This window comes from Phyllobates terribilis, unplaced genomic scaffold, assembly GCF_046119375.1.
Source record: "Phyllobates terribilis strain yellow unplaced genomic scaffold, ASM4611937v1 Scaffold_11__3_contigs__length_659146591, whole genome shotgun sequence".
Lineage (NCBI taxonomy): Eukaryota > Metazoa > Chordata > Amphibia > Anura > Dendrobatidae > Phyllobates > Phyllobates terribilis.
Window position 1 is genome coordinate 432,480,445 of NW_027362771.1, and position 26,317 is coordinate 432,506,761.

Sequence of the window (26,317 nt, forward strand, 5' to 3'; positions counted from 1 at the left end):
AATGACAGGAGGTTCTTGTGGTGGTAAGACAAAAAAATGCATCTTTTCTGAAGACTATCCATTTGTCCTTCATTTGGTGTGGTATGGCTGCTGCATAGACGTCAGTCATTTATATGGGCGTCTGGTGTGGCGGATGTACCACACCTTATACAGTATATTAACAGTAATATAATTTTGTATTTCATATTTAATTGCAATATAAAAGTGAGTCAATTTTTGGACTTTTTCCCTCCGTGTGAAGGAAGGCAATAATACTATTCAAACAAGAACATATAGAAAAAGAATTGCTGGTTCATTCCACCTTACAGGTTCCTCTAGACCAGACTTGGACGAAATGTGACCCACTGGCCATATCCAGCCCTCTGGCTGTTCATCTGGCCCAAGACAGCTGAAGGGCTTAAAGTGGCCCATGGGCTACTACACCGTGCCCTTCCCCGACCCGCTATCCATCCTCCGCATGCTCTGGATGCAGACAGTGGTGAATACTTTGGAGGGCGCTGCTGCTGGCTCCACCTTCCACCAATCAACGCGTGAGCCAGTAGTCGTGATGATGTCATTTCATCGCGTCAGCTGTGCACTGAGGAGAGTCAGTGCATCGGGGAATGGGAGCAAGATGAGTGTGTGTGGTTTTTTTTTTTTGGTTTGTGGGATATTTGTTTGTAATATAGGGGGGCTATGCGGGGCTTATGCCGTATATAGGGGGACGTTGGCATACTTAATTCTGCTCAATATTAAGTCGTACAATTAAAATTAATTTAAAATGATCATAATATGTTAATATTGAGTAAAATTAATATTAGCCTATTGGTTCGGCCCTCCACAACAGTCATGGTCTCTCATGTGGCCCCTCAGGAAAATTGAATTGCCCACCCCTGTACTGGACACATTATTACTGGTTTACTAGTAAGAGCCTTGACATGCTAAATGTTCAAATGACATAATTTATCGTATGTCACAGAATGGGGAAACATGGATATCCAAAGTAGATTTTGAATAGACCTTAAAAAAATCATGCAAAACAAAGTCTTATCCAATTAAACGTTCTGAAAAAGCTGGAGCTGATAACGCAGTTTTTCTAACTACTTACAGCAGGGAATCTTCTCCGATTAAGAATATTGTAATGAAGCATCTACCAGTTCTGTAAAGAGCGCGCTCTTTGGAGAGAATTCTGTCAGGGCTGTTAATTTTCCATAAGGAAAACTCCATTAGCAAATATATTTTCTCCAAGCCTGGAAGTGACAAAACGCAGTACAGACATTTGGTTATCACACAAATGTTTCTTGAAATGCGGAGTTACAAAATAAGCAGCGTGTAAACTTGCTATTCAGAAAAAAACACAAAAACCTTTTCATAAACCTGTGGATAATAAATTGTGTAACATAAAAAAAACCTGAATTGTGAAAGTTCTTCTGTAGTGTAATATTTGGCTATATAAGGTGCACAACACGAAACCTAAGACTGTGTTAATGCGCATGAATGTGGTTCCAATAAACCGGAGGTTAATAATTCATCAAATGTCTCTGAACATTTTTTTGAATGTTCACCAGGGAAATCTTGGGCTATGTTCCCACAATGAGTTTTTGGTGTGTGTTTGTTCCCCCCCACTGCGTATTCTTGAAAAAAAAATGCAAGTAACCGATTTTTATTAATGGGTGCAGAAAATCTGCAACATCAAAAGCTCATAGTGGGAACTTAGTCTTAGAGTTATTACTTTCATGCGTTGGAAAGTGTAGTCCAGGACAGGCGATCCCTTCTTAATAGAGAAGCATATTGGAACTTAAAGAGGTTGATAACTACGGAACAACCCCAGCTAAATCCAATTCATGACCCGAATGAAAAGACAGTGTATACTCATCACACACAGCAGCTCCATTCCAGTGATGTTGGTGCTGCTGTGGCGTCATTGTTGTGTCACGTGTCGGCTGCAACTAATGAGAGGCTGCTCTTCATCTATAGCTCATCACGTGCGGACGCCTGTTCTGATGAAATGGTAAACCGTACACACTGCAGTTGACGAGCAGCCAATCATTCGCTGCAGCTGACACATGTCAACATGTCATGTCAAAGCTGGGAAAAGCGCAGTATACATCCCTGGAATGGCACTGCTGCAGTGTATTCTAAATTCTGTACAAGTGTATCTTTTCCTGAGCCCACATATGTATTCTGATCATTTCATTGTGTTTAATATTGTATATATTCTCAATCAAGTGCCGTCCAGGTCAATACGGGATGGGGAGCATCTAGCGCCTTCCAGTTTAACATTATGTTATTTAAGAAGAAGAAGAACCATCAAGGCTTAAAAAATGGCAACTGATAAAAGTTTTTAATGGGACTTGCTGTATAAATTGGAATATATGCTGCCCTAATATTAGACCTTTTTGGGTTAAAATAGAGGAGATGTTGAAAGACCTAGGTTTGATAAGGGGTCCCTTGTCTCCGAAAGAAGTCTTACTATCCTGCCCATCTCAAAATTTTAAACTTAAAAAAAACATATTCTGCTCCCTCTACTGTTCGGGGCGGTGAAATACCTGATCCCTCTGCCCTGGTTGCAAGCTACACACCTCACTGAAGTTAAGTGATTGAATAAGGTTGACATGATTAGGCGGTTGGGAGACTTCCCGGCATTCCCATTTTTTTTGAGGTTTGGTATCCCTGGAAACCTACCTGGCCAGTTTAGCGGTTTTGTGGGTTAAAAATAACTACTACTTATTCTGTCATATCTTGAGCACCTCCTTCTCCTTCCCATTACGGTTTATCTCCTACCTCATTCAGGTTGTCTATTAATCTTGCCAACGCGCCGCAACACACAACTTTGTTTTGGTATGTGATGTCTCTCATACATTATGCTCCCTTGTATTAATTCTTTTCTGATACTTTATTCAGATATTATTCATTTCCCTAGCCTAGGTCTCTTGTTGTCTAGGTATACTAGCTTTAGTTTTGTATTTGTCTTGTTATATATTGTTTCAAGTGCCTTGATTTGTTCCATTGAGATACTTTTTTTTTTTATTGATATTGTTATGATATCTCAATTTCCTTGTCTATAATTCCATATGCTGCACTGATGTAATTTGTTTCTGTTCTATTTACTTGCATATATTCCAATTTTAAACATTCTTTATTTCCATACATCGCGTGAGGTTTTTAACAATGATAGTGGTCTTTTTGCCATGAAGTTGGGGTAATGACACTAATCAGGCAGGTGCATTCATTACTATTATCTGAAAAAAATAAAATAAAACTTGTGGCGTTTTTACGATTTCATAACTCAGAAACCTTGGTGTAGACTGTATTCGTGCGAATTATCTATGCTTTTAAAAGGAGTAAAAACAGACAAGTTTAACAACTGGATTTGATCCATTTTTATGTCCTTGTTCTGACAATTTCTCATGGATCCATTAAACAGGCCCCCTGTACACTCGTCCGAGATTCGGGTCAAAGTTGGGTGTTCTGCAATATCCTTGTCATGGGCAGTTGGTTTGTTTGGAAAATCACACATTGGACTTGGCCAATTTATTTTTAGTGGGAAAGTATTGCTAAACCCTAAATGGAGGAGCAGTGGTCCGCACTAGTGGATCAGGCACATGATACTTTAGGAGTTGTGCTGCCTGAATTACTGTGGGGACATTGTGTAAATGCAGCCTTTATTTCCATAGTTTTTAGGTGGATGTCAAGTGGTTATAAGAGTGAAAACAAATCCATAACGTGAGTGAATGTCTGTTCTTGGAGATATTATTATAATGGGTCAGTTTATAGTTCTTTATGTGAATGTCTAGCCAATAATTGCCATGAAGTGCTGCTATAAAAATACATACTTACCCCCGGATGGAGTGAGAAACTATTGTTGTTTTGTTTCTCTTTGAGTGTATTATAGCTGCCCCTAAAGATACTGTGTTGCTTTTCAGCATCGGGGTCATGGGTTCAAATTCCGGACCACCTCCCCACAACATCTGGATTGCGTTTGTAAATTCTCCCCATGTCTGTGGATTTCCTCTGGGTACACTAGTTATCTCCGATAGCTACTCTAAAGATGTTCTGATAGGGAATTTAGATAGTCTGCCCTCACTGTGGCTTGCAATGTCTGTAAAGCGCAGTAGAATATGTTGGCGCTATATCAGCAAACGTAATAAAACGAACATAAGATGCTATGTGTATGTCTTACTTCCTATAATGTTAAATGACAGATGGTGCTCGCCCTCTCTTTGACATCACTGCTGGTGCCAAAACACATTGACAACTCTAAAAAGTGGGAAACCCCTTCAAATGAAAGTCTGTGTAGCGCTGAACATGATGCTTCTGTTCAACTGAACTTGTAAAGTAGAACACAGAGTAGGATTAGGTTGGGTAATTTACTATATAATATCACAATTGGAAGTGGACAAGCTCTGTAGCCACTTTTAATTGGAAGTCCGTGCACCGCTGTTGGGAGCAGATTTATATATTAATTTTTTTATTGTCCTTTTTTAATGTTCAAGGCTGATAAGTTACATTTTATCTGCACAAAGCTCCACTGAGAGCGAAATACCACTGAGAGTCTATTACAGGCTTACGATAAGCAACTGCACATGTGGAGTTCAATTTATTTCTATAGGAAAAGTCTGGTTAATTCCTGTGAGTTTTCATAAATTCTACAGAATTTTTTTTTTGTTCTCCTAATAAAATAGGGCCGCAAAGTGTCCAGTTATTCCAAAACACCGAGGCTGCCAGACCAATTATTGGCAGCATAATCGGTGTGCTATTCCTGCTACATGTTAATGTTCTCATCTGTTTATTTTTTAATATTTTGAGGATCTGGAGCTGCTCGAGTCTTGCAGCAGGACAAATTGCTTTAGATTTTCTATGTATATGATTATTAATATGTAATGTATTTCTATGGAGGATTCGTCTTCCATTATTTATCACAGTAGGATTTTGTCAAAATATTTATTCTTTGTTTTGTTTTTTTTCCTTCTTATAGAACCCACTTTGGTCATAAGTTCCGGGCTGGAGAGTCTTTTGTGGCATAAGGAGGATTTCATTTTTGATTTATTTTTTCTTAAATTTTACTTCTACTTAGCATTTGATATTTTGCTTTTGGACCTCATGATCCCCAGGACTCAACGAAGTTCCTGCGCAAGGGAAGCCGATTGTGCGGAATCAGGAATCTGATCTGGCTTCATTCGAAGACTGCTTTGCATTTTTTCCGGAGCACAGAGCTTTGTCATGGATCTGAGGCCTACTGTTTTCTTTCTATTCTGGACTTCCCTGTCATTACAATTAAAAGACTTGGCTGGACATAAAATCTATACAAACACATGGGCGGTCCATGTGCCAGGGGGTCCTGCAGTGGCTGACCGGATAGCTAACAAACATGGCTTCATTAATCATGGCCCGGTAAGTAACGACATGAAAACGGACATATGTATACTGTGTACATGTCTGCTCAGAAAATAGACTATAAATTATATCCAGAAATGTCTTGTTCTCTTCAGCCTTGAGTAACAATATTGCTGAGTTATTGTTTTATCATGTGCGTGTTCCCTGTTACACTGTATTCAATTGAGAATTCTTAAAAAGAATGTCTGACGGCATCATTTAAGTGGTGAGATCATATGACACGACCGTTCCATTGCCCACCGTGCCCTGCCCCATGAGGTGGTGATGAACTATGAAGGCAGAGGATGACTATACTAATGTATTGCGGTATCTAGTACATGCGATCAAACAATTGGAGGTTATAGACCCTGCTGGGGTGTTTAAAAAAACAAACAAACAAAAAAAAAACCTCCAATATTAAATAAAAATGTCAACCCACCATGCAAGAGACATGCAGAGCTGTGCTAACATGCAAAATCAAGGTGTGTGTGTGTGTGTGTGTGTGTGTGTATGTGTATATATATATATATATATATATAGCCCTACTAGGATTTTTTTTTTCCCATCTTTCAGTATGTTATAGTACGTTATATGGTAATGCGATCACTACAGCTCTTTCCACAAAGGACCAATCTTATGGTTATGTCGACGCAAAAATATAAAGATTTTATAAGTCTTGAAAAATGAGTTGGGAGCAACAAAAGCTAAAAAAAAAAAAAAAAAAAAAAAGTGCATCGTCCTAAAGGGGTTGACTCCCCCCCCCCCCCCCCCCCCCCCCCTACTTGCCCTGCAGGGCCTGTTAGTGGGGTTTTAATGACCTGTAGCTAAAAGGATGTTGTAAAAAAACTTCTACTTAGTGTCTGTTCTGCAGAGCAAGTGGGTGAGGTGTGATTTGATATTGGAATGTTCTCACCTGGGGACCAAAGGGCTAATGGAAATTGGCAACAGACAAAGTTGAGTAACTTTGTAAATACTTTGTAAATAGTTTGCATTACTTAAGTTCTCGGAAAATGTGTTAGTCAAGAACTGAATTCACATTTCTGCTGGCTCTAGACCTGAAATCTCCCAGCATTCTTTGCAAATTCACCTCTGTACTGTGCTTGCTTTGTTGATTCGTATTCTGGGAAATGTCCATTTTTGCACAAGATGTTCTACATTAATCTGATTTTGGAAAAAATGCATTCTAGGAGCCCAGCTAAGCTGTTAGGTGTGATGCCAAGCGTGTTGTCTGCTTCTGATAACAACCAGAACAATTGTTGAAGGGTGATGTCCAGGATTTTTGTGAAAATGAACTATTATTTATATTAATAATAATATAATATTATTATCCACTGGAAATGTGTAAATAACCCTTTCTTATCAGGGGGCCCCGATTCCAATGATATTTGACTTACTGGGCCGCTTACTGCAGTTTGATAAATTCCCTGTTTTTTATGCTGCAGTTGTAAAATTTCTTTTAATAACCCCGTCCACACCACTGATTGTCAGTTTTCTCTGTACACTGTGCATAAGCAGAAATTTGCTAAGTGGTGGGGGCTGGGTTATACAAAGATCATGAAGATGGAGGACTACATGGTAGCAGGTTTACTAGTCCTCTAGTTATGCTAAATCAGTGATTTTATCAGAACCACAGCAGGCAGCCCCACTAAGGGACACATCGCTGGAATCAGCCACTCTGTTTCTACATTATGCTGCTCTCAGATTACGTGGCAAAAACCTGGTGACAGATTCCCTTCACTGAATTTGATACATCTTACAACTGACGTTGCTCCTCTACCAGAAATGTTACTCCCCCAGGGGCTGGTGTATATTTGTAGCATATACAGTTTTTATAGTACAATTTATAAAGTATATGGCTGACATGATACTTATGGTATTTATATAGTTTAACGTCCCCTCTCTGCATTTTTGCTTTACAAGTGTGTTTTTTTTTTTTTTTTTTTTTTTTTCTTTTTCCTTTATAGATCACTTCGACTCAATTCATATTTTTCAGCTAACTTTACTCATGTAATTTTCTTCTAAATCTGTAAATACGCATGGTTCAGTGAACACGTGGATTTACCTGCATTCAATAGAATGCAACGTTTTGGACGCAGCAAAAAATATTCGCCAAAGCGCTGCTACCTGCTATGTCCGGATCGTGGGCAGAGGGCTTAAAATTTATATAAAAATGGCATGGGCTCCCGCTTCATTTTTATAACCAGCAAAGGGAAAGCCAACCACTGGGGGCTGATATTAGTAGCCGGGGAATGGGGCTATTAGCCAGCAATATTCCCTGGCTATTAATATCAGCCCACAACTGTTTGTTTAGCCTTTGCTGCCTATATTACAGAGGGACCCCAGAAAAAAATTGACGTAGGGTTCCCCTATAAAATCTAACCAGCAAAAGCTAAACAGACAGCTGTGGACTGATATTAATAGCCAGGGAAGGGGCCATGATGAATACTAGCCCACTCCAAGGCTATTAATATCACCCCTCAGCAGTCCCAGAAATGACGCATCCATAAGATGCGCCAAATCTGGCGCTTAGCTTCCGCTCTTTCCCACTGTCCTGTAGCGGAGGCGAGTGGGGTGATGGGGTTGGGGTTCACGTCAGCCTTGTATTGGCAGCTGAAGCCCAGGTTGGTAATGGAAGGCGTCTATAAGACGCCCCCATTACTGACCGCGTAGTAAAATGGTCGCTGCTTTTTCTATATATATATATATATATATATATATATATATATATATATATATATATATATATATATATATATATATATATATATATATATATATATATATATATATATATATATATATATATATATATATATATATATATATATATATATATATATATAAAATAAATATAATATAATGTCCGATTTTAGGAAAACCTGATACAGGCTTTTATTTTTGGAAAGATCTGTAGGAAGGTAGTGGGGCAAATTTTTCCCTCCAGTTCAGGTTTTGTAAGTGGACTATGTTAACGATTCACATTTAAACCTGCAGGTTAGGGTTGGGTGTGTCATTGTTGTTTTCCTGTGCAGCAGAGCTGGAGGTGCTGTGTGAGGTTGAGACCCGGGCAAAGCAGTTACGCACCCGAGATTCCTACAGTGGTGCAGGCATCAATCCATGACGTCACAACAAGAGCTGGCAGCAGCCGGGGGTCTGTCTTCTGCGTTCCACAGTGGATGCCAGGCTGTGGGCGGGGTTACCCCCGGCATCCACCGCACGTTCTGCCTCTCCCCATTCATTGGGAAAGCGTGTGGTGGATGCTGGGTGTGACACGGGGGGGGGGGGGGGGGGGGGTAACCCAGCAGCCACCGCGGGACCCCAGCGCTGAGTCACGTCTCACTTGTCGTGACGTCAGCGCGGGGTCACGTGATGCCTGTGAGCGGCCACCGATGGCTCCGCTGACAGGCAGAAACAGAAACGTAAGGTATTTACAAAAATCCTTAGGGGCCCTGGGGGGGAAACATTGGGGGGGTAATATAAAGTAGTGCACAACTTCTTTAAAAACAAATCTGCTTTAAAAAATGTCCCAAAAATTTTTATTTAACTTCATCCCAAATAATACAAGTGGGTAAATTTTATATACGGTTTCCCAAAGTCTGGGAAAGGACCATTCATGCACATACTTGTACCATACATATAAAAAGAACACTTGAAGAAAGTGATACTGGAGCACGGCCTATAGGAAAAGTGCTTGACTTTTTTAGGATTTCCTGATGTTCTTTTTAATTATATTCGTGCCCAGAGCCGGGCAGCTGTATACCGCTTTTAAAGCCTGCAGCTGTTATATCTATATAGTGTGGGTTGTCAGACCTTTTTTGTAAACCTCTCCTAAGAAATCCAGTAGTGGGTTAAACCCATTTGTTGAATTAGTTTGGCCCAAGGAACTAGGCATTCTCCCACATCTGATGGTGCCTGTTGTTGCTGGTTGTCCCAGGCACGGCAGGAGGCCATGCAGATCAATTGATTTCAGATACTTTGCTCCAAAATGGACAGATGAGAATCATTAGTGTAATTCTGTGTTTGGGGTCCACACACTGCCTCACATCCTCTGCTGCCTCTCCACAGAAACCCTGGAGTCAGTACTGAAAAAGTTTTTGAGAGGAAAAAGAAATTTTGATTTGATTAAAAACTGATCAGAACCCTGTGGCTCTCAAGCTGCTGTAAAACTACATCTCCCATCATGCCCTGGCTGCTACATCGGAGCTACTAATTTAGTGCTCTAAAATCAGGAAGCGATGTTTTGAGGTTTCTTTAGTCCTCTGTGATATAATTAAAATAAGGCGGCCTGGTTTGGATTTTTATGTGAATGCATTTGCTACCACCCACGTGCTATGGAGATGAGTGGATTTTGGCTGCAGTTCTGTAACCACAGGTTCTGGTTTCAACTGTGCAGATCATTTAAGGGGATAAAATCCAATTGGCAGCAATAGTCCCTCGTGGGGGGGATGTGAGGCCTGTGTTTGATTCAGAAAACCATAATCCATGTAGATCAATAGAACCATCTTAGTTTTTCAGGAAGTATCTGTTTTCCGTTTGGGTGTTGGAGGGGGGTTAGACCATTGCAAACAACCACATGTAATTCTCTTAAGACTCTTAACAATACATAATATTTGACCGTAGGGGGAAAGCTTCCTCATTTATTCTTCAGCCTATGGGGGTGATTCAGTAAAGTGTTTTCGCCAGAAAAGTTGCAAAATTTTAGAAAAAAGTGAAGTTGTGCAAAAAAATTGTGACTTGACGTGGATCTGGAGAGGAGTCTAGTTCCTTGTGGTTTTCACCCTCTTATCAAATTCATCAGTAGTGCCTGCATTTCTTACGCCAGAAACGTTACTGCATTCCCTGACTGGAATAACCTTTCTGGCTAGGAGCATGCCAGTCTTAATGAATCTGTCCCTGTATGCCCTATTGATGGCTGTTTTCTCTCGCTCCTGCCATATGACCAAAAAGTATCTGAAAGCCTCTGACTTGGAGTAACATTCTTTTAAGAGCACCAAAACTCATAACCTGATGACTCTGCTCTTGTTCCCTAGAGACATAGCAGTGCATGCCCTAACTAGTGGATTCTCAAGCCCTTATTCTGAATAAGAAGCCGTTAAAGGGGCTGTCCGGTCTTAAACTACAAGTCTGCAGTCTTGTAGTCCTGGTGTCGGTGTCGGGAGCAGCGGTCTTGTGACTGCAAATATTCGACTTGCATACTCCTGGCTATATTCCAACTAGATGGGTACTGCCTTGATCAATGCAAGTGTCTTGAGCAAGGCCGGAAACAGTCTAGCCGGATTGTGGCCGGGAGTATGTACATCACATACTTGCGGTTACATGATTGCCGGTCCCAGTGCTGACGCTGGAGAATCCTCACAGCGTGCAGACTTGTCGCTTTAGACCAAACAACCACTTTAAACCACACGGTCAGAAGGCGTTGGAGCAGGAGAGGTTGTTGTAGCAATACGGCAACAGTTGTAGACTCCGCAGTGAGTAACTGGCGAAATTGAGCTGAATTGAACATGAGGTCCAAAGGCAGAGCTGATCCAGTGATATGTCAGACTTAGATTTGCAGCCGAGTCAATAATTGCTGAGCTGCCCTGGCAGAGTCCTCAATTACAGAGTTGATTCTGCCATGCAGTAGAGCTGTCTTTTTTCCCATGGATGTGGTCTAGTAGGTATGTTAAGGTTGACGCTGCGATGTAGCAGATGTGTGTTTGCAGTATGGCAGCAGAGTAAACCGAATTACCAGACAGGGATAAAAATTGCAGTGGCGAATGCCAAGTATATGAATTCTCTCTCTGGTGGCATCTTGACACCTGAGCAAGGCTACACGACTGAGCGCGTGATATAACAGGAGCATGTCAGGTTGCCATGGCAACCTGACAAAACAAAGAGCAGACAGATATAGGGCTGCAGAAGATGGAGGACCGTGCACTCAGCTCAGTAATGAACGCATATCCTGAAAAATACTTGTGAAATGCGTTCTCACCCTATGTGAAATTCTGCCATATTGATGGGTCTATGCCTTCCCCTTACACTGACCTTTGATAAACACTGCATAGCTCTCTGGAAGCATCATGGGACACATTTAAGACCCTAATAATGATGGTTTTGAATTTTCTTCCATAAGAATCTGCATAAACTACTTGCCTTGTTTGAGGCCTAAAATTACAACGGTCATGATTTAGTTAAAGACTGTTGTCCCACCATCAAATACAGATGTAGTAAGTGCCCAATGTCTGGACAGTGTGCTGCTCTATTTGCATTGTGCCATTTTACACTTGGTGCTTCCTACATCTGCATTGTATAAATCTTAAAACAAACACTATTAAAAAATGACGCTGACAATTGCTCAATCGCTGTCTCCACCACAGTTTACTGCATAATGATCTCTTGGTCACTGCAAAGCAGCCTGTGGAAATGACTTTCTGCCCTGCTTGTCAGGGAAGTGGCACAACCTCTGCAGCGTCATGGCTGGAAAGCTGAGAACTGGATTGCAGCTGCCAGAGGATGAAGGAGGCTGATTCTGCGGAGAGCACGGATTAGCAAATGAAATGCATTTTCTTTATACCGAAACACTATTTATTGCTTAAACGGCCATTAACAATTGAGACCTTTTGTGTATAGAAATGATTCTTGGGTAATGTAATGCCCTTATTGCATCAGACTAATATACACAGAAATGTAGATTTCCCAAGAAACGTATTGTGACTCCCAGCAAATGTGATCTTTGTGGTTGAGCGAGGTTTGTTGATATCCCAGTAACACTTTAGAGGAGTATTGGATATTCTTGCAGTTTGCTTTTTCGCACGGATGGCTATTGATTTTATGTCCGGACATACAGGTGTTTTTAACCAAGACTCAATATGTGAGGGCTATCGCCTCAACAGTACATTAAAACCCTGATCTTCTCTGTGGTTTGTTTCTTGAAGAATGTATCCAGTATTCACTTTGCTGAAGTATTTTAGCAACATGAAGGATTGTGACTAGCAGATAATGTGTTCGTTATAAATCTATCTTCATACCTCAGGACAGTGCAAGTGTTGGGATTTCACAGCTCTACTGGATGCATGTCCTGGTAATGAAAAGGCTAAGAGTGCCATAAAGTTAATGGGGCATATCCGTTTTATTGCCATAAAGCGTCCACCGGCCTCTTGTCTGCGGCATTGCACTTCTATAGCAATTCTGGGTCATGTTGGAGAACCTTGTCATGTGTGAACAACTGTCCAACTGCTAAAATCCAAATGCTAAAATAAATATAAAATGGTTATAGCAAAATGATAAAAACCTGTCTATACTGTGTTTGATAGGACGAAAAAAAAAATGTTAAACTCTAATTCTAGAGGTATGCTATTTTTTTTTTCTTTCATTTATTTAATAAAAGTTATGTTTTACTTATCCTGTTTTGAGGAGGTTTCAAACAAAATCGCCCCCCTTTTTTTTTTTTTTTAATTTTTTTATTTTCTCATCATGGTGGAGGGGCTGTGGCGGGTTCACTGCAGTACCCAACGCAGTGGAGCTCGTCTATCCAGTGAAGTTTGGTTCTGCAGGACAACCCTACTCACAACATGACTTTATGTCTTCGCAAGTCAAAGGGGATACATTGATGTCTCATACAGGAGCCAGCACGAAATATATTGTGTAACTACAAGCTTCAGCTTCTCCCCTTCATCAATTACTAAACTGTAACACCATTCCGATGGAGAAAATCAAGCACAGTCTCCCTGACTGTAGTTATATTTCTAGTTTATGTAGCACAGTAACACAGTAATGGCGGTAGAAGACCCTGTCCTCCCCTGGCCGAGCCAGCCTGTACTTATTAGTACATTATTGCCTTCTCTTGTGATGAAATCCAAAATTCAAGATGGTATCTAATCTGAAATGTTTTTTTTTTTTCCCATAAAACAATTGTAATAATGATGATAATAAGAAATATTTTGTAATAGTTTGTTTAATCTGATTCCCCTCAAATACCACTTTCTTTACCCTTCACTCACTATTCACTCTCAATTCTGTAAGATCTGTTTTCAGATAAGCAGTGGTTAAGATTATCTTTATCAAAGGGGTTATTCACTACTTGAACAGCCATGTCTCAGTTTTCATGTTTGCCCCCTCCCCCACTCCTTCCCCATAATATAACTTATACCCCCCTCCGGTGCTGGTTCTGTTCCAACAGTGTTGTCAGAGCTGCGGCTGACCACTCGCTTCCTCTTGATGTCTGATCCGTCCAAGGATGGGGGAGATTGAGCAGCCCTGATAGGACGCAGGGCTCGCATGACATAACAATGTGATGTGAGCCCTGGGAGAGTAGGGCCGAAACCACTGGAACAGCAGCGGAGGCGAGTATAAGTATTGCTATTTTATGGGTGTGAAAGATGCTGGTTGAGACATGGTTGTCCGAATAGTGGACAACTCGTTTTAAGGGTTAAGGGATCAGTTAAAAGTTTTCCCCCTCCCATATACTAATGTGCCACAAACAGGAAGTTGATATCATCAACCATTCCCATTTAATTTATGTGTATCCAAATAAATGACCCACCCTGTATGTCACCCCACTGCTGGATTCACAGCAACTCTGCTCAGCACTCTGCTTTTGTGTTCTGTGTGTGGGACACCTGTTTAGCAGCTAGTCTGGTGATAAATGCCGGATAAATCCTATAATGGCCAGCAACAGTGCTATTCGGCATGTAAACCAGCTGCTGCTTGTTTCACAACAGTCACTTTAAAAAAAAAAAAAAAAGTTAGGCTTGTGCTGGAGGTCATATGTGGAATGCAATGTGACAAGCAGGAGTAATTGGTAACAATGTGTCTAAATCAGTTACTCTTCCCATTGTTTAGAAGTAACAATGTATATTTTAAATTGTTCCCTAGTCCCAAGCTATGGTTTATAAGAGATTTTTACACGTTTTTTGTTTTTCTTCCCCTCCCCATTGCCTATAAAGGACTTTTGCGATCTATGCAAGATGTCTGAGTGGAGACATCCCCTCTTTTACTCTGGTCTGTGAAATATGAGCACCATTTACTGACCTGTCAAGGTTCTCCAGTGTCTTGTAGGATTTTGACACTTTGCAAGTGTTCTGTTCAAGCGTTTGCAGTTCTGAGTCGATGCTGGGACCGTTCCAAGTCGTGTAAGTGTTAGGGAAGTGACATTTAATGTATAGTGACATTATCTGGAGCCATAGTCGGCCTCATGCTTGTACTTCTGATGATGAGATAAAGGGTTCAGAAAGTGCACATGGAATGTATTTTCTTGGCAATGTCCACTCTGTTCTCTAATGATGGAAAACTCTCCTTTCCTGGGTTGTGTGTATATTTAAATGATATTTTCTAAGGGATGCTAATATTCTCCCATCCGTGCAGGTCTCTGCCTTGTTCCAAAGCTTTATTACTGATTTTTACATGTCTGCGAGACCTATTGTAGCCAAAGTCTTATAGCATATATGTGCCCAAACCATACAACCTAAATGTTTTAGGAATCCTCTTCTGTCCGTCCGTTTATTATATGATTAACCATTCATCTGAATAGTCAGCATGTAGTAATACATTTCCCCTGTGTTGCCTGCATCAAACAGCTGATGAATGTGATGGCTATCTCTGTAGAAGAGGTCACCTTTATGAAACAACCACTTTATAGGGACGCTATGCTCAAAATTGTCTAATGTTTAAGTAGATTTTTGTGTTGTATGCATTTTTTAAATAACATTTTGGCATTGTATTTTCTCTTCATATCACGATCTTTAATTTGTTTTTTTTTTTTTTTTTTAATAACCCAGCAGCCTTTTATTTTTTTCCCTTTCATCTATTTTTATTGTCTTCACCTGTTATGATGGTGTTTTAATATATTTAGAAAAGCGGAAACTGACCTGACTGCTCTGAATTCTTTTGTAGTGGTTGATGCAAAAGCCAGAAAACAACGTACTTAACCGGTGTGTTTATAACTCGCCCCCCTTTCTCCAACTTCTTCCCTTAGCCCCCAATGTTGACATCTTATATAGAAACATCTGGCTTTGCTTAGTCAAATAGATTTTATTTCATTATTTCAGGAGGGGGGGTTGTGTGTTTGTATTTCTATAAACCCTCTTACAAAGTCCCATTATTCTCTGAACGCTCCAAAAGCCTTAAAAATGTGCAGATCCCTTGCCAATTCCCTGCAACATGTTAAAGCTAAGGAATCTTTGTGAAATCTAGTTTAATCCCCAGCTGTTCTTAGAAGGAGCAGCTGTACCTGGTGTACACAGACCCAACAGTTATCCAATTTTTTTTTTTTTTTCCCCTGTTCCCTCTATTGCCCTCAAGCGGAGGGTGAGCAGGGTGAAATCCGTGGTTTGACAATTGGAAAGTCTAACAATAAGGAGTTGGCACATTGTTTTTATTGACAAACAACGATCACTTCATGGAAAGTCCAACCAGCCATTAAATTGCCTGGCAGAGTATTCAAAGTAGGTAAAACAATGAGTTTGAGAACCAGATCTGCCAAAAATCAGACATCCTTTATATAGTCAAGTGTTAACGCACCATGTGCCGTTCCTTCAGCGACACAGGAAAACTGAAACCCTACGGACTCTTCTGCTGTTGGTCATGCTAGTCCCAGGTTGCTAATGGAGCTTGAAGTTTGCCAAAAACATTATAAAAAAAAACAACTAAAAAACTCTTGGGCTGCTAAAACAGTCAAACTGGTTACATGAATTTCTCTATAGTCTGCAGTGATCTGTTTTTTTTTTTTGTCCAGAAATCTACCAAAGACTATCTGGAGATGCAATGCATGGAAATTTAGATTTGAAGACTGTAAAATAAAGCCAGTTTTTGGCATGATGATCATAGTGATCAAGTCTAAAGTGCATTAATTTGGTGAGCCCAGTATAGGTTTTTGCTCCAGTATTAGGACTGCCATGCTACCACCCTGCCTAGTAACATGCTGAGAGATTGTATTTTTATTGCTCGTCATGCTCATTGTTTTTTCTAGGGATTCTATATTATGGCTCTAGGTATTGTAATTGCTACCTTTTTCTTGGTCAGCTGGCGGTTTGCTACCACAATGAAGCAAATTGTAGATTTCTCCAAAAGAAAAGTCCAATCTAAAGTGTAGTGGCTTCTTTCAGGTGTGGGGCTTTTCTTTTTAAAGACCTTTTTAGTACTGTCTCTGTATTTTTTGTCACTTGTGTTTATGGCCGGTTGTTCAGCTTTTGACTCCTGGCCTCCTTTTTTGCCTTTTGAATGACACAATGGAGCTGATGCAACATGATCATGGGTGTCACACAGAATGGAGTCTCCAATAATTTCAGGTGTAATTTCAGGCCTGGCATTGTAGAAGAAATAAAGTCTTCATGCTACGTATCCTACGTTGATGAAAAGCCTCTATTTTGGTCCCTAAAAACAGGTTTTTCTTTCCGTGATGACTATAGTGACATGTTGCTGTCGTCAGTTGCTTTCTGAAGTGTATGAATACAATGAGGGCAGGAGGCAGGTGGGGGCCTTAGTAATATGTGACCTGGACTCTGCACAACAAGGAAAAAAAGGAAATCTAATAAGATTTCCACAGGATGCAGGGCCGACTAGATCATAAAATGCCGATCTCTGGAGACATCTGCTTAGGACGGTTCTTCACAAAGACAATATTTATTTTGTAAATGTTTAATTCTAAAGGCTTTCCTAAAGCGATGTTTAAACAGGTAAATTATGCACTTTTTTTTTCTTCATGCAGACTACTTTTTCATGACATTTAATGTGAGGTTGTGTTTTTATGTTAAGGCTATGTTCACACACTTGTTTTTTTTTCTGCAGCTAAATCTGCTGACAACTTTTCTCTGACAGGAAACCGGCTGTGTCAAAAAAGCAGGTTTTCCTTCTGTTTAGGCATGTACAAAAAGTTTTGCAAAAATGCTGCAAAAAAACGCAGGTTTATTTTTTGGTGCGTATTTTTCACCACCCATTACTTTCTATGTACGCAAGCAAGGCAGAAAATACGCAGCAAACAAAAAGCAACATGTGTGAACAGAGAATTCTGGTTTCTCATAGACTTTGCTGGTACTGCTAGATGCAGCTGAAAATTTGCATAAAAATACGCAGCCAAGCACAACGTGTGTGAACATAGCCTTAAGATTTTTGGCATGGACACAACACTGAAAACCCTCAACAAAGTACAATACAGTGTTGGTAATCGTTGTTTAGACAAGCCCATTCACACTCGGCAAAAATCTGTGCAAATTTTCTTGCATGTTCGAATAGTCAAAGCTGCAGCGTGTTCTATACAGTAAAGGTTTTTGCAATGAGAAGGGAAAATAGTCTGTAGCATATCGATAACACTTGCAGAATTTGCTACCAATTTGCGGACAAACCTGCTCCTTTATTCTAGATTTAACAAGAATATCTTGTAATCCCTGTCCATGCACACACACAAAAAAAAAGCTGGTTTAGATTTTCGTCCGACCGACGGAAAGAAAATCAACAACGGGAATGAGCTTTCTGCATAGTGAATCTAGCTCCTCATTGAGTTATTTTGTGGTTCCAGAGCACATTAAACTGCAGATCCACTTCAGAAATGTTGACTGTCTGACTCAGAAAAGACGTGACTTATCAAACACCCTGCAGCAGAAGTGAACTTTGTAATGAGACAAACCCACTTTCATCTGCAGTTGTCCTCTTAGTGCTGCAGAACTCTTGAACCTTGTTTAAAACACAGCAAGTACATTTGCAGTTGTCCTCTCACAATCTTCAGCTTCCTTCTCACAGACAACCAGGGTAGGGGGACAGGACAGCAGAGCTGACAGCACTGAGAGGACAACTGCAAATATATTTGCATTGAGACAGTTCACTTCTGTTCTTCATTTTTAGCTCTGCTGTGCTTTGAGTTCTGATCTTATTGCAGAGCTGTGTGTGATTGAGAGCAGACTGTCAGTCACTATGTCTCACACTGGTAACTTCCCCCTGTCATTTAAAATGAGCTCTGGAGGCAGATTCTCAGGGAGATCAGTGTCCAGCCCATAGATCTTAACGGCTCATTTACAAAAAAGAAAAATGTGGATTTCTGTAGAATAAGACATCGGATTGTAGATATCAACGTATCAGTTTATTCAGCTTCCTATGACCTACATGCCCATATATGTGGCTCAGGAGGGTAGTCCTTACTGACCGATTTCCTTTAACATACAGTTAGGCTGTGTTCAGACTAACCCTTTTTTGTTCAGTGTGCTGTTCGTATGCACATCTGACAGTACATTGACCAATAGAAGTCAATGTGCTAGAGTACATGAGCTGTTTTCTTCACAAGGACCCAGTCACATCCTTGCAATTTGCAACAGTAACTTCCCCAAGATGGTATGTATTTGTCTGAATGTAGCCTAATACAACCTGCTAAAGTGTAAAGTACTCAGTACATGACAGGCCAAGCATACTGGAGCTTGCACTGCCTCTCAAGACAAGTTGGACAAAAGTTTGACTCCACTGGCATTTTTACTTTACTGTTCTGTTCCAGACCAATTACTAGAGATGTGATTGACTGGTGCCTTCACGGAAGTGAACTTTTGCCTATAAAGATAAGTACAGTAATCTAACAGCTGTTAAGTGGTCGATACCTTGTCTGTTAGAATGTATTTAGCATGTAATTACACATGGGAGACACAATGACCTAAAAGGTCAGCTTGTCCTTTAGAGAGTGAAGGAAAGCTTCGTTTAACAATGTGTGTGTGTGTGTGTATATAGTAAAAGCTGTTTTATGGAGTCATTAATAACCTTCTAAGAACTGAAGCATTCGTTTGTCCACTCTGCTGTCACCACCTTTATCAGGTTCCCAGAAATATGGCTGTTTAATGTGAATTCTATCAGGACTTAAGCGTTTTACTCTAAATACTGTGAATGTAGTCGTGGAAAGATGCAAGTCTAGAAATGGCAATGTACTGTAAGGCTGAGTGCCCATGATGCGGATTTAATGCTTTTCCGCATTAAAATCGCTTGTTAAGAGGTCTGGGATGTATCCCAATAATCCGCATGTGCTGTGCACATGCTGTAGAAATTTCTGCTGCGGATTATCATTGCAGAAAAATCCGCAGCACAACCAATTTGGGTGCGATTTTGTGGCGAAATTGCGCCCATTGAACCGCATAATATCCGCATGTACACGTGTGGATGTTATACGGTTCAATGCGTGGATGGTACCCAGGTGTGGAGAAGAGGAGACACTCCTCCAACTTGGGTACCATGGTACCTGCAAGTAAAAAGAGAATAAAGTAAAAAATAAAAAAATATATTCATAGTCACCTCCCCGGCGGCCTCCGGCCGCGTCCTCTCTCCTCGGCATCCCGCAGTGTACTGGCAGGACCTGCATTGACGTCATTTAGTCAGCTAATGGTCACGCGACCGCTGGCGTCGGGTGATGGTTGCGTGACCATCAGCTGACTAAATGACGTCACCGCAGGTCCTGCCAGTACACTGCGGGATGCCGAGGAGAGAGGATGCGGCCGGGAGGAGACCAGTGGCCGCCGGGGAGGTGAATATAGGGTTTTTAATTTTTTTTACTTTAGATGCAGCATTTGAAGCAGAAATCTCCTCATAAGTTGGTCACACAATATAAATCCATGCCTTTTGCATGGATTTATATTGTGTGACCAACTTGTCAAGCACTTTTCCAAGTGATGCTAAAATCGCTTGGAAAAACGCAGAAATGCTCAGGAAATTTCTGCTTCAAATCTGCATCGTGGGCACATAGCCTAACAGTTAAAGCTGTTTAGAAGTTGTGTAACTGGGCAATATTACACTTTATGTAGGGGGAGGTTGGCTTTTTTTGTGTGCGTGTGATTGTTTAGCACACAACTATTCGTCCTGATTGTGATTATTGGGGTTTAGTTAAAAAGCAGCTAAACTAAAGGATTTTTTTTTCATATTCGGCATGCACTTTAATTGCCCGTGAATAACTGGGGGTTGGGTCCAGAGTGCCTGCCAAATCTGATAAAACTTCCTGAAAGTTTTACTCTTTCAATACATGAGACTTTATTATCATGTCCGTTACTGATTTCTGCTTAGTAGCATTCTGACCACATTGGATTCTATGCAGTGGTTTGTGTAGACCATTGTCATACTGAATAGCGATGGTACGTGATCGTTGGTGCATGTACACCATGGCCCTGATTCATCAAAACTGCCATACATGTATGTTGTAACGTACAACACTTTTGTGGTGTAACGTACGATGATTTAGTTGGATGTGGAGATGAGCTGTGGTTATGATGTTGGGCTAGCTGAAATATCTTAGGAGATGACCAATCCTTTTTTATTACCAGTAGTAAAATCTGGTTACAACGATGCAGTAAAGGTCAATTATAGAATACTACTGTGTCATCCTTTTAAAACTTAAGTATATCTGCACGAACGCTTCCGTTCTAGTCTATGGTCTCAGCTCCGAAAAGCTGCAAGCAATTAAATGTAGAAGACCAGAGTAGGCTGACATGATGTGGTAGGTTATAGTAGCTCCAGTCATGTACTTTAAGGCCATCCTAACACCATCTTTTTGTACTTGTGTAGCGTTCTCCTAGGTTACGTTTTATGTAATAGAGCTGTCTGCTCCCCTGACTGCCTATTTTTGCAAGTACTTTACTTTCTTTTAAAGTAACTATCATGGCACCATGTCCCTACAATCTGTCTGCACTAAATGGCCAATGCCAGGCTCCGTAGGGACATTCCCCCAACTGGTAACCAAATTCTAGGCTGAATAAAAAGGACAATACAATGTAAGTATGTAAGAAAAGATTCTTTGGAAAATCTTCTTCAGAGCTTTAACAGATCCTCTTCAAAAGGACATTTCACTGGATTACTTTTAAGTTAGACAGGGTATCTCCTCCAATTGGTGCTGCTTCACTGATTTTGGAACAGTATTTTTCTTTTTATTCTGTGTCCCACCGGTAATAAAGATGCACATTTTAACTTCTGACGTGACGTCCGTACTTATTGGTCTCTATTCATGGACAGCTATGTGTCACAGTCCTCTATTACTGTCACAAGAATTTTTAACTTAAATAAAAAATATTTTTTGTGGTGTTAAGAATTTCTTCATCATGAATTGATGAGCTGCAGAATGCCCTTCTCTTGCTGGGAGCTTTATTAAATGAATCTGCTCTTATGGACGTAGGTGCCATGTTTTACTGTAAGCAGACCATTCGAACAGCAATGACACGAGACTAAATCCAGTATGTAAACCTGGTGGTACACAGGTAACCAAACCAACATTTATGCTAACTGACCCTTTGGACAAGCATTGAGATGATCATTTGTCATATTAATTTTAGCAGAAGGGGTTGTTTTTTTTGGTACATAACTTTTTTTCTGAACTCCCAACGCTGCACCAATTTGATTTCATGTCTGTCACTTCTTGTGTAAAATATGACTTCCTGCACGTTTGACTATGCAAATAGAAAAGCATTAGTTGGCAAAGCATGGATGATTGGAAGAACAGAGTTCATTTTTATCCATTCATTCCAGGATATTAAAATAAAGGGGTAATTCCTTCTCCGCAATCAATTAACAGCAACCTGTCAAGATCTTTCGGCTTGGAGAGAAGTTCGGCCATGTCTTTGTTACTGCGAATACTTTTCCCTGTGACGGAAAATCTAACTTTGAATCTTTATGTACATGATGCTGCAAGTGCACCAAGGGCAGATCTCCTTCCGGCTAGTGTCTCTCCATTTAGGTTTTTTGTCTGTAGTTTATGGTTATGGCCTCCCTCCTAGTCCAGCAGTTGTCTCACGTGTACACTTCATACATTATACTTTGAGTATGGCGGAATTGTTGGTGCCGCTCTAAAACTGTGCAGGGAGCTGTGCTATACCTCTGTGCAGGGCAGATGCGGAGCAGAGTTTGTAAAGGCGTGATGCACCATGTCATCAGGAAATACAGTAATGAGTTCTCTGAACTAAATATTAACCTGCCGCTGACATAAAAGGGAGATGTGGCTGCTTTTTTTTCTTTATACAAAATATTAGGCCTGTGTGGTTGAGTAGTCACTGATGGCGACTGGTTTTAATACTAAAGGACTCTTTACCATCAGAGGGTCCCAATAAGCTGAGCTGAAAATGCATAGTGGGGTTAACAGCCGCTATGAACTAAATTTCAGGTTTCTTAATAGATTTGACTCTGGCCTCACTCAGACATCCATGTTTTTCATGTATAGAACACGTGGCTGTTATAATCTAGTTTTTTTTTTGGTTTTTTTTTTTGGAGACCATTTACAATAAATAAAATAAAAAGGAATAAATGTCTGTTTTTGATCCAATTTGAGAATGCACTGGTGTATGGAAAACAGCAGTGTGATACATACCATCATTGTGACTTCCAGATGTTGTCCATTTTGTACTGCTTAATGGGTAGGAGGAGCTCAAAGTGCGTTTGGGGGTCTCTATATGAGAAACTAATGCAACACTGATGGTAAAAATGTATGTGTGTGAGATTATATATGTATATTATAATATTGCATGTGTGTATGTATTTATATCACACACGCATATAAATGCATACCCACATGCCAGATAGGTAGATAGATTAGAGTGTGTGTAATATACAGTCATGGCCAAAAGTTTTGAGAATGACACCAAAATTATATTTTCACGTGATCTGCTGGCCTCTGGTTTTTTATTAGTGTTTGTCTGATGTTTATATCACATACAGAAATATAATTGCAATCATATTATGAGTACCAATAGGTTATATTGACAGTTAGAATGAGTTAATGCAGCAAGTCAATATTTGCAGTGTTGCCCCTTCTTCTTCAAGACCTCTGTAATTCTCCCTGGCATGCTCTCAATCAACTTTTGGACCAAATCCTGACTGATAGCAGTCCATTCTTGCATAATCAATGCTTGCATTTTGCCAGAATTTGTTGGTTTTTGTTTGTCCACCCGTCTCTTGATGATTGACCACAAGTTCTCAATGGGATTAAGATCTGGGGAGTTTCCAGGCCATGGACCCAAAATCTGTTTTGTTCCATGAGCCATTTAGTTATCACCTTTGCTTTATGGCAAGGTGCTCAATCATGCTGGAAAAGGCATTGTTGGGCGCCAAACTGCTCTTGGGCGGTTGGGAGAAGTTGCTTTTGGAGGACATTCTGGTACCATTCTTTATTCATGGCTGTGTTTTTAGGTAAGACTGTGAGTGAGTCGATTCCCTTGGCTGAGAAGCAACCCCACACATGAATGGTTTCAGGATGCTTTACAATTGGCATGAGACAAGACTGGTGGTAGCGCTCACCTCTTCTTCTCCGAATAAGCTGTTTTCCAGATGTCCCAAACAATCGAAAAGGGGATTCATCCGAGAAAATGACTTTGCCCCAGTCCTCAGCAGTCCACTCCCTGTACCTTTTGCAGAATATCAGTCGGTCCCTGATGTTTTTTTCTGGAGAGAAGTGGCTTCTTTGCTGCCCTCCTTGAAACCAGCCCTTGCTCAAAGAGTCTCCGCCTCACAGTGCGTGCAGAAGCACTCACACCAGCCTGCTGCCATTCCTGAGCAAGCTCTGCACTGCTGGTAGTCCGATCCCGCAGCTGAAACAGTTTTAAGATACGGTCCTGGCGCTTGCTGGTCTTTCTTGGGTGCCCTGGAGCCTTTTTGACAACAATGGAAGCTCTCTCCTTGAAGTTCTTGATGAAGCGATAGATTGTTGACTGAGGTGCAATCTTTGTAGCTGCGATACTCTTCCCTGTTGGGCCATTTTTGTGCAGTGCAATGATGGCTGCACGTGTTTCTTTAGAGATAACCATGGTTAACTGAAGAGAAACAATGATACCAAGAACCAGCCTCCTTTTTAAAGTGTCCAGTGATGTCATTCTTACTTAATCATGACTGATCGCCAGCCCTGTCCTCATCAACACCCACACCTGTGTTAATGGATTAATCACTAAAACGATGTTAGCTGCTCCTTTTAAGGCAGGACTGCAATGATGTTGAAATGTGTTTTGGGGGTTAAAGTTAATTTTCTGGGCAAATATTGACTTTGCAAGTACAGTAATTGCTGTTAAGCTGATCACTCTTTGACATTCAGGAGTATATGCAAATTGCCATTACAAAAAATGAAGCAGTAAACTTTGGAAAAATTACTATTTGTCTCCTTCTCAATACTTTTGACCATGACTGTATATTAGTGCTTGAGTGATACTATATACAGACTGCATAGTCAGAGTACAAACCTCTGCAATGAATGGAATTTTCCTTTTTTATAATGGGCTGTGCTCAGGATAGCATAGTATGTACTATGTCCATGTCTGTGGAAGGTGGACTCCCCCAGATCCTATCTTGATGCCTTGTCTAGACTTTGATGGAATAACCAGTTTGTCGGCACAGGCACTTGAGCCGCTATTTACCGTCTTATCTGTGGATATTTGTCTGAGAGTGAAGAAGTATTTATTGCCCAGTTAGGACGCACTGACACTGCCTGGTTCTCATCCACCTTGACTACAATCCAGCAGATCCTTATTACCTCCTTCCTACATTGTGCTCTAATTATCTTCATGGGCTGTCTCCTTTATGAAAGAAGAGCTATTCTCCATTGTTTGCAATGCAAGGGAAGTTAATAATCTCTGAATTAATTGTATTCGCTGTGATCAAGACCTTGGGGAATATACGTGCAAACCGTGAAGAATAGAAATCTGGCCCTCTTTTTGCTGGCTTAGTTTTCATAATTAGACTTTTTACATATTTACCAACCATGAAAAGCTGATAATCTGCTATGCAGGCTGCCTCTCTAAAAGACTCATTAGTAGCCAGCCTAAAGAACGGACATAGTCCTATTGGTTTTGGTTTTCTGCAAAGGCAACACAGATTTGTCTTGTCTTGTCATACTGTGGTTCTCCATTTTTATAGGTATAACCCATTGGGTTCTGGACCGGTTATCTGACCTGTGATCATAACATTCAGGTTGTCATGACTTTCCACTGACATCTGTTGTAAACCTGTGACCCTACACATTGTAGAAATGGGGTTGTTAAAGATTAGGAAAATATTGGAGCAAAGGTCGGTAAAATAATTAATAAAATGAGCATTACTATGAAGCCCCCTCCACTTCAGTGCTGCCTCTTCAGTTCTGCTGGCCCCCTGCCTTTGCTTACAAGGCTGCAGTGGTGACGTCCCATCTGCCACACATGTCTGCTGCACCAATTGCTGGCCTCAGCGTTACTTGATGTATGTGCTGCCCTGTAAGCAAAGACTGGCAGGGAGGAGCGGCAAGAGGTTCAGTGAAGGAGTAAGTGCTGAAAAATAACAAAATAAGCCTAACAGCCTTGGGCTAAATTTTTATCTGGTTTCTGTAGAAGTGGTAGGCTAAGTGCCCACGATGCAGAAATGCTCCAGATTTTTCCCTGAGCGTTTCTGCATCTCCCTCGCAGAAAAAACTCAGGCGGATTTTACATGCGTTTTTCCTGCAAGGGACAAGCAAAAGTGAAGCGTTTTTGCATGCATTTCCACATGATGGTTGACAAGCGCTTTCCAAGCGATTTTAGCATCACTTGCAAAGTGCTTGACAACTTGGTCACACTATATAAATCCATGCAACCAGCATGGATTTATATAGTGTGACCGTAAAAGAATGGTAAAAAATAAATATTATACTTACACTCTGATGGCCCCCGGTGTCCTTATCCGATGCGTCTTGGCTTGCGGGCAGCTCATGGTGGACTAAAAGGACCTGCCATGACGTCATTTAGTCATGTGACGGGTCACGCGACCGCCGACGTCTGCTTGACCCGTCACATGACTAAATGACGGGTCACGCGACCGCCGACGTCTGCTTGACCCGTCACATGACTAAATGACGTCATAACAGGTCCTTTTTAGTGGTGAGTAGCTTCTTTCCTTGAAGCTCCATGGTAGCTACATTCCAAGCGGGGGGTTAACCCTTGACATACCAGTCAGCTTTCTCTAGCAAATTGATTTTTATACGGAAGTTAGCTGCTTACCTCCCTCCCGCTTTTTTCTCATTTTCTGATGAGATGCAGTTATAAATTGCCTGTCC

At 40.8% G+C, this 26,317-nt stretch overlaps 1 protein-coding gene across 3 annotated transcripts in view; it reads left to right on the forward strand.

Annotated features, from left to right (window-relative positions):
* FURIN (furin, paired basic amino acid cleaving enzyme) overlaps positions 1-26,317 on the forward strand; it is a 222,180-nt gene that overhangs the window by 23,219 nt on the left and 172,644 nt on the right. For 2 of the 3 annotated variants that reach the window (XM_073653189.1, XM_073653188.1), the window contains one exon: positions 4,958-5,373. The exons of the other annotated variant lie outside the window; for it this stretch is intronic. In XM_073653189.1, the coding sequence (XP_073509290.1) occupies positions 5,203-5,373 (171 nt within the window). In that variant the 5' untranslated portion in view covers positions 4,958-5,202. The remainder of the gene's footprint in view (positions 1-4,957; positions 5,374-26,317) is intronic. 3 annotated transcript variants of the gene reach the window in all.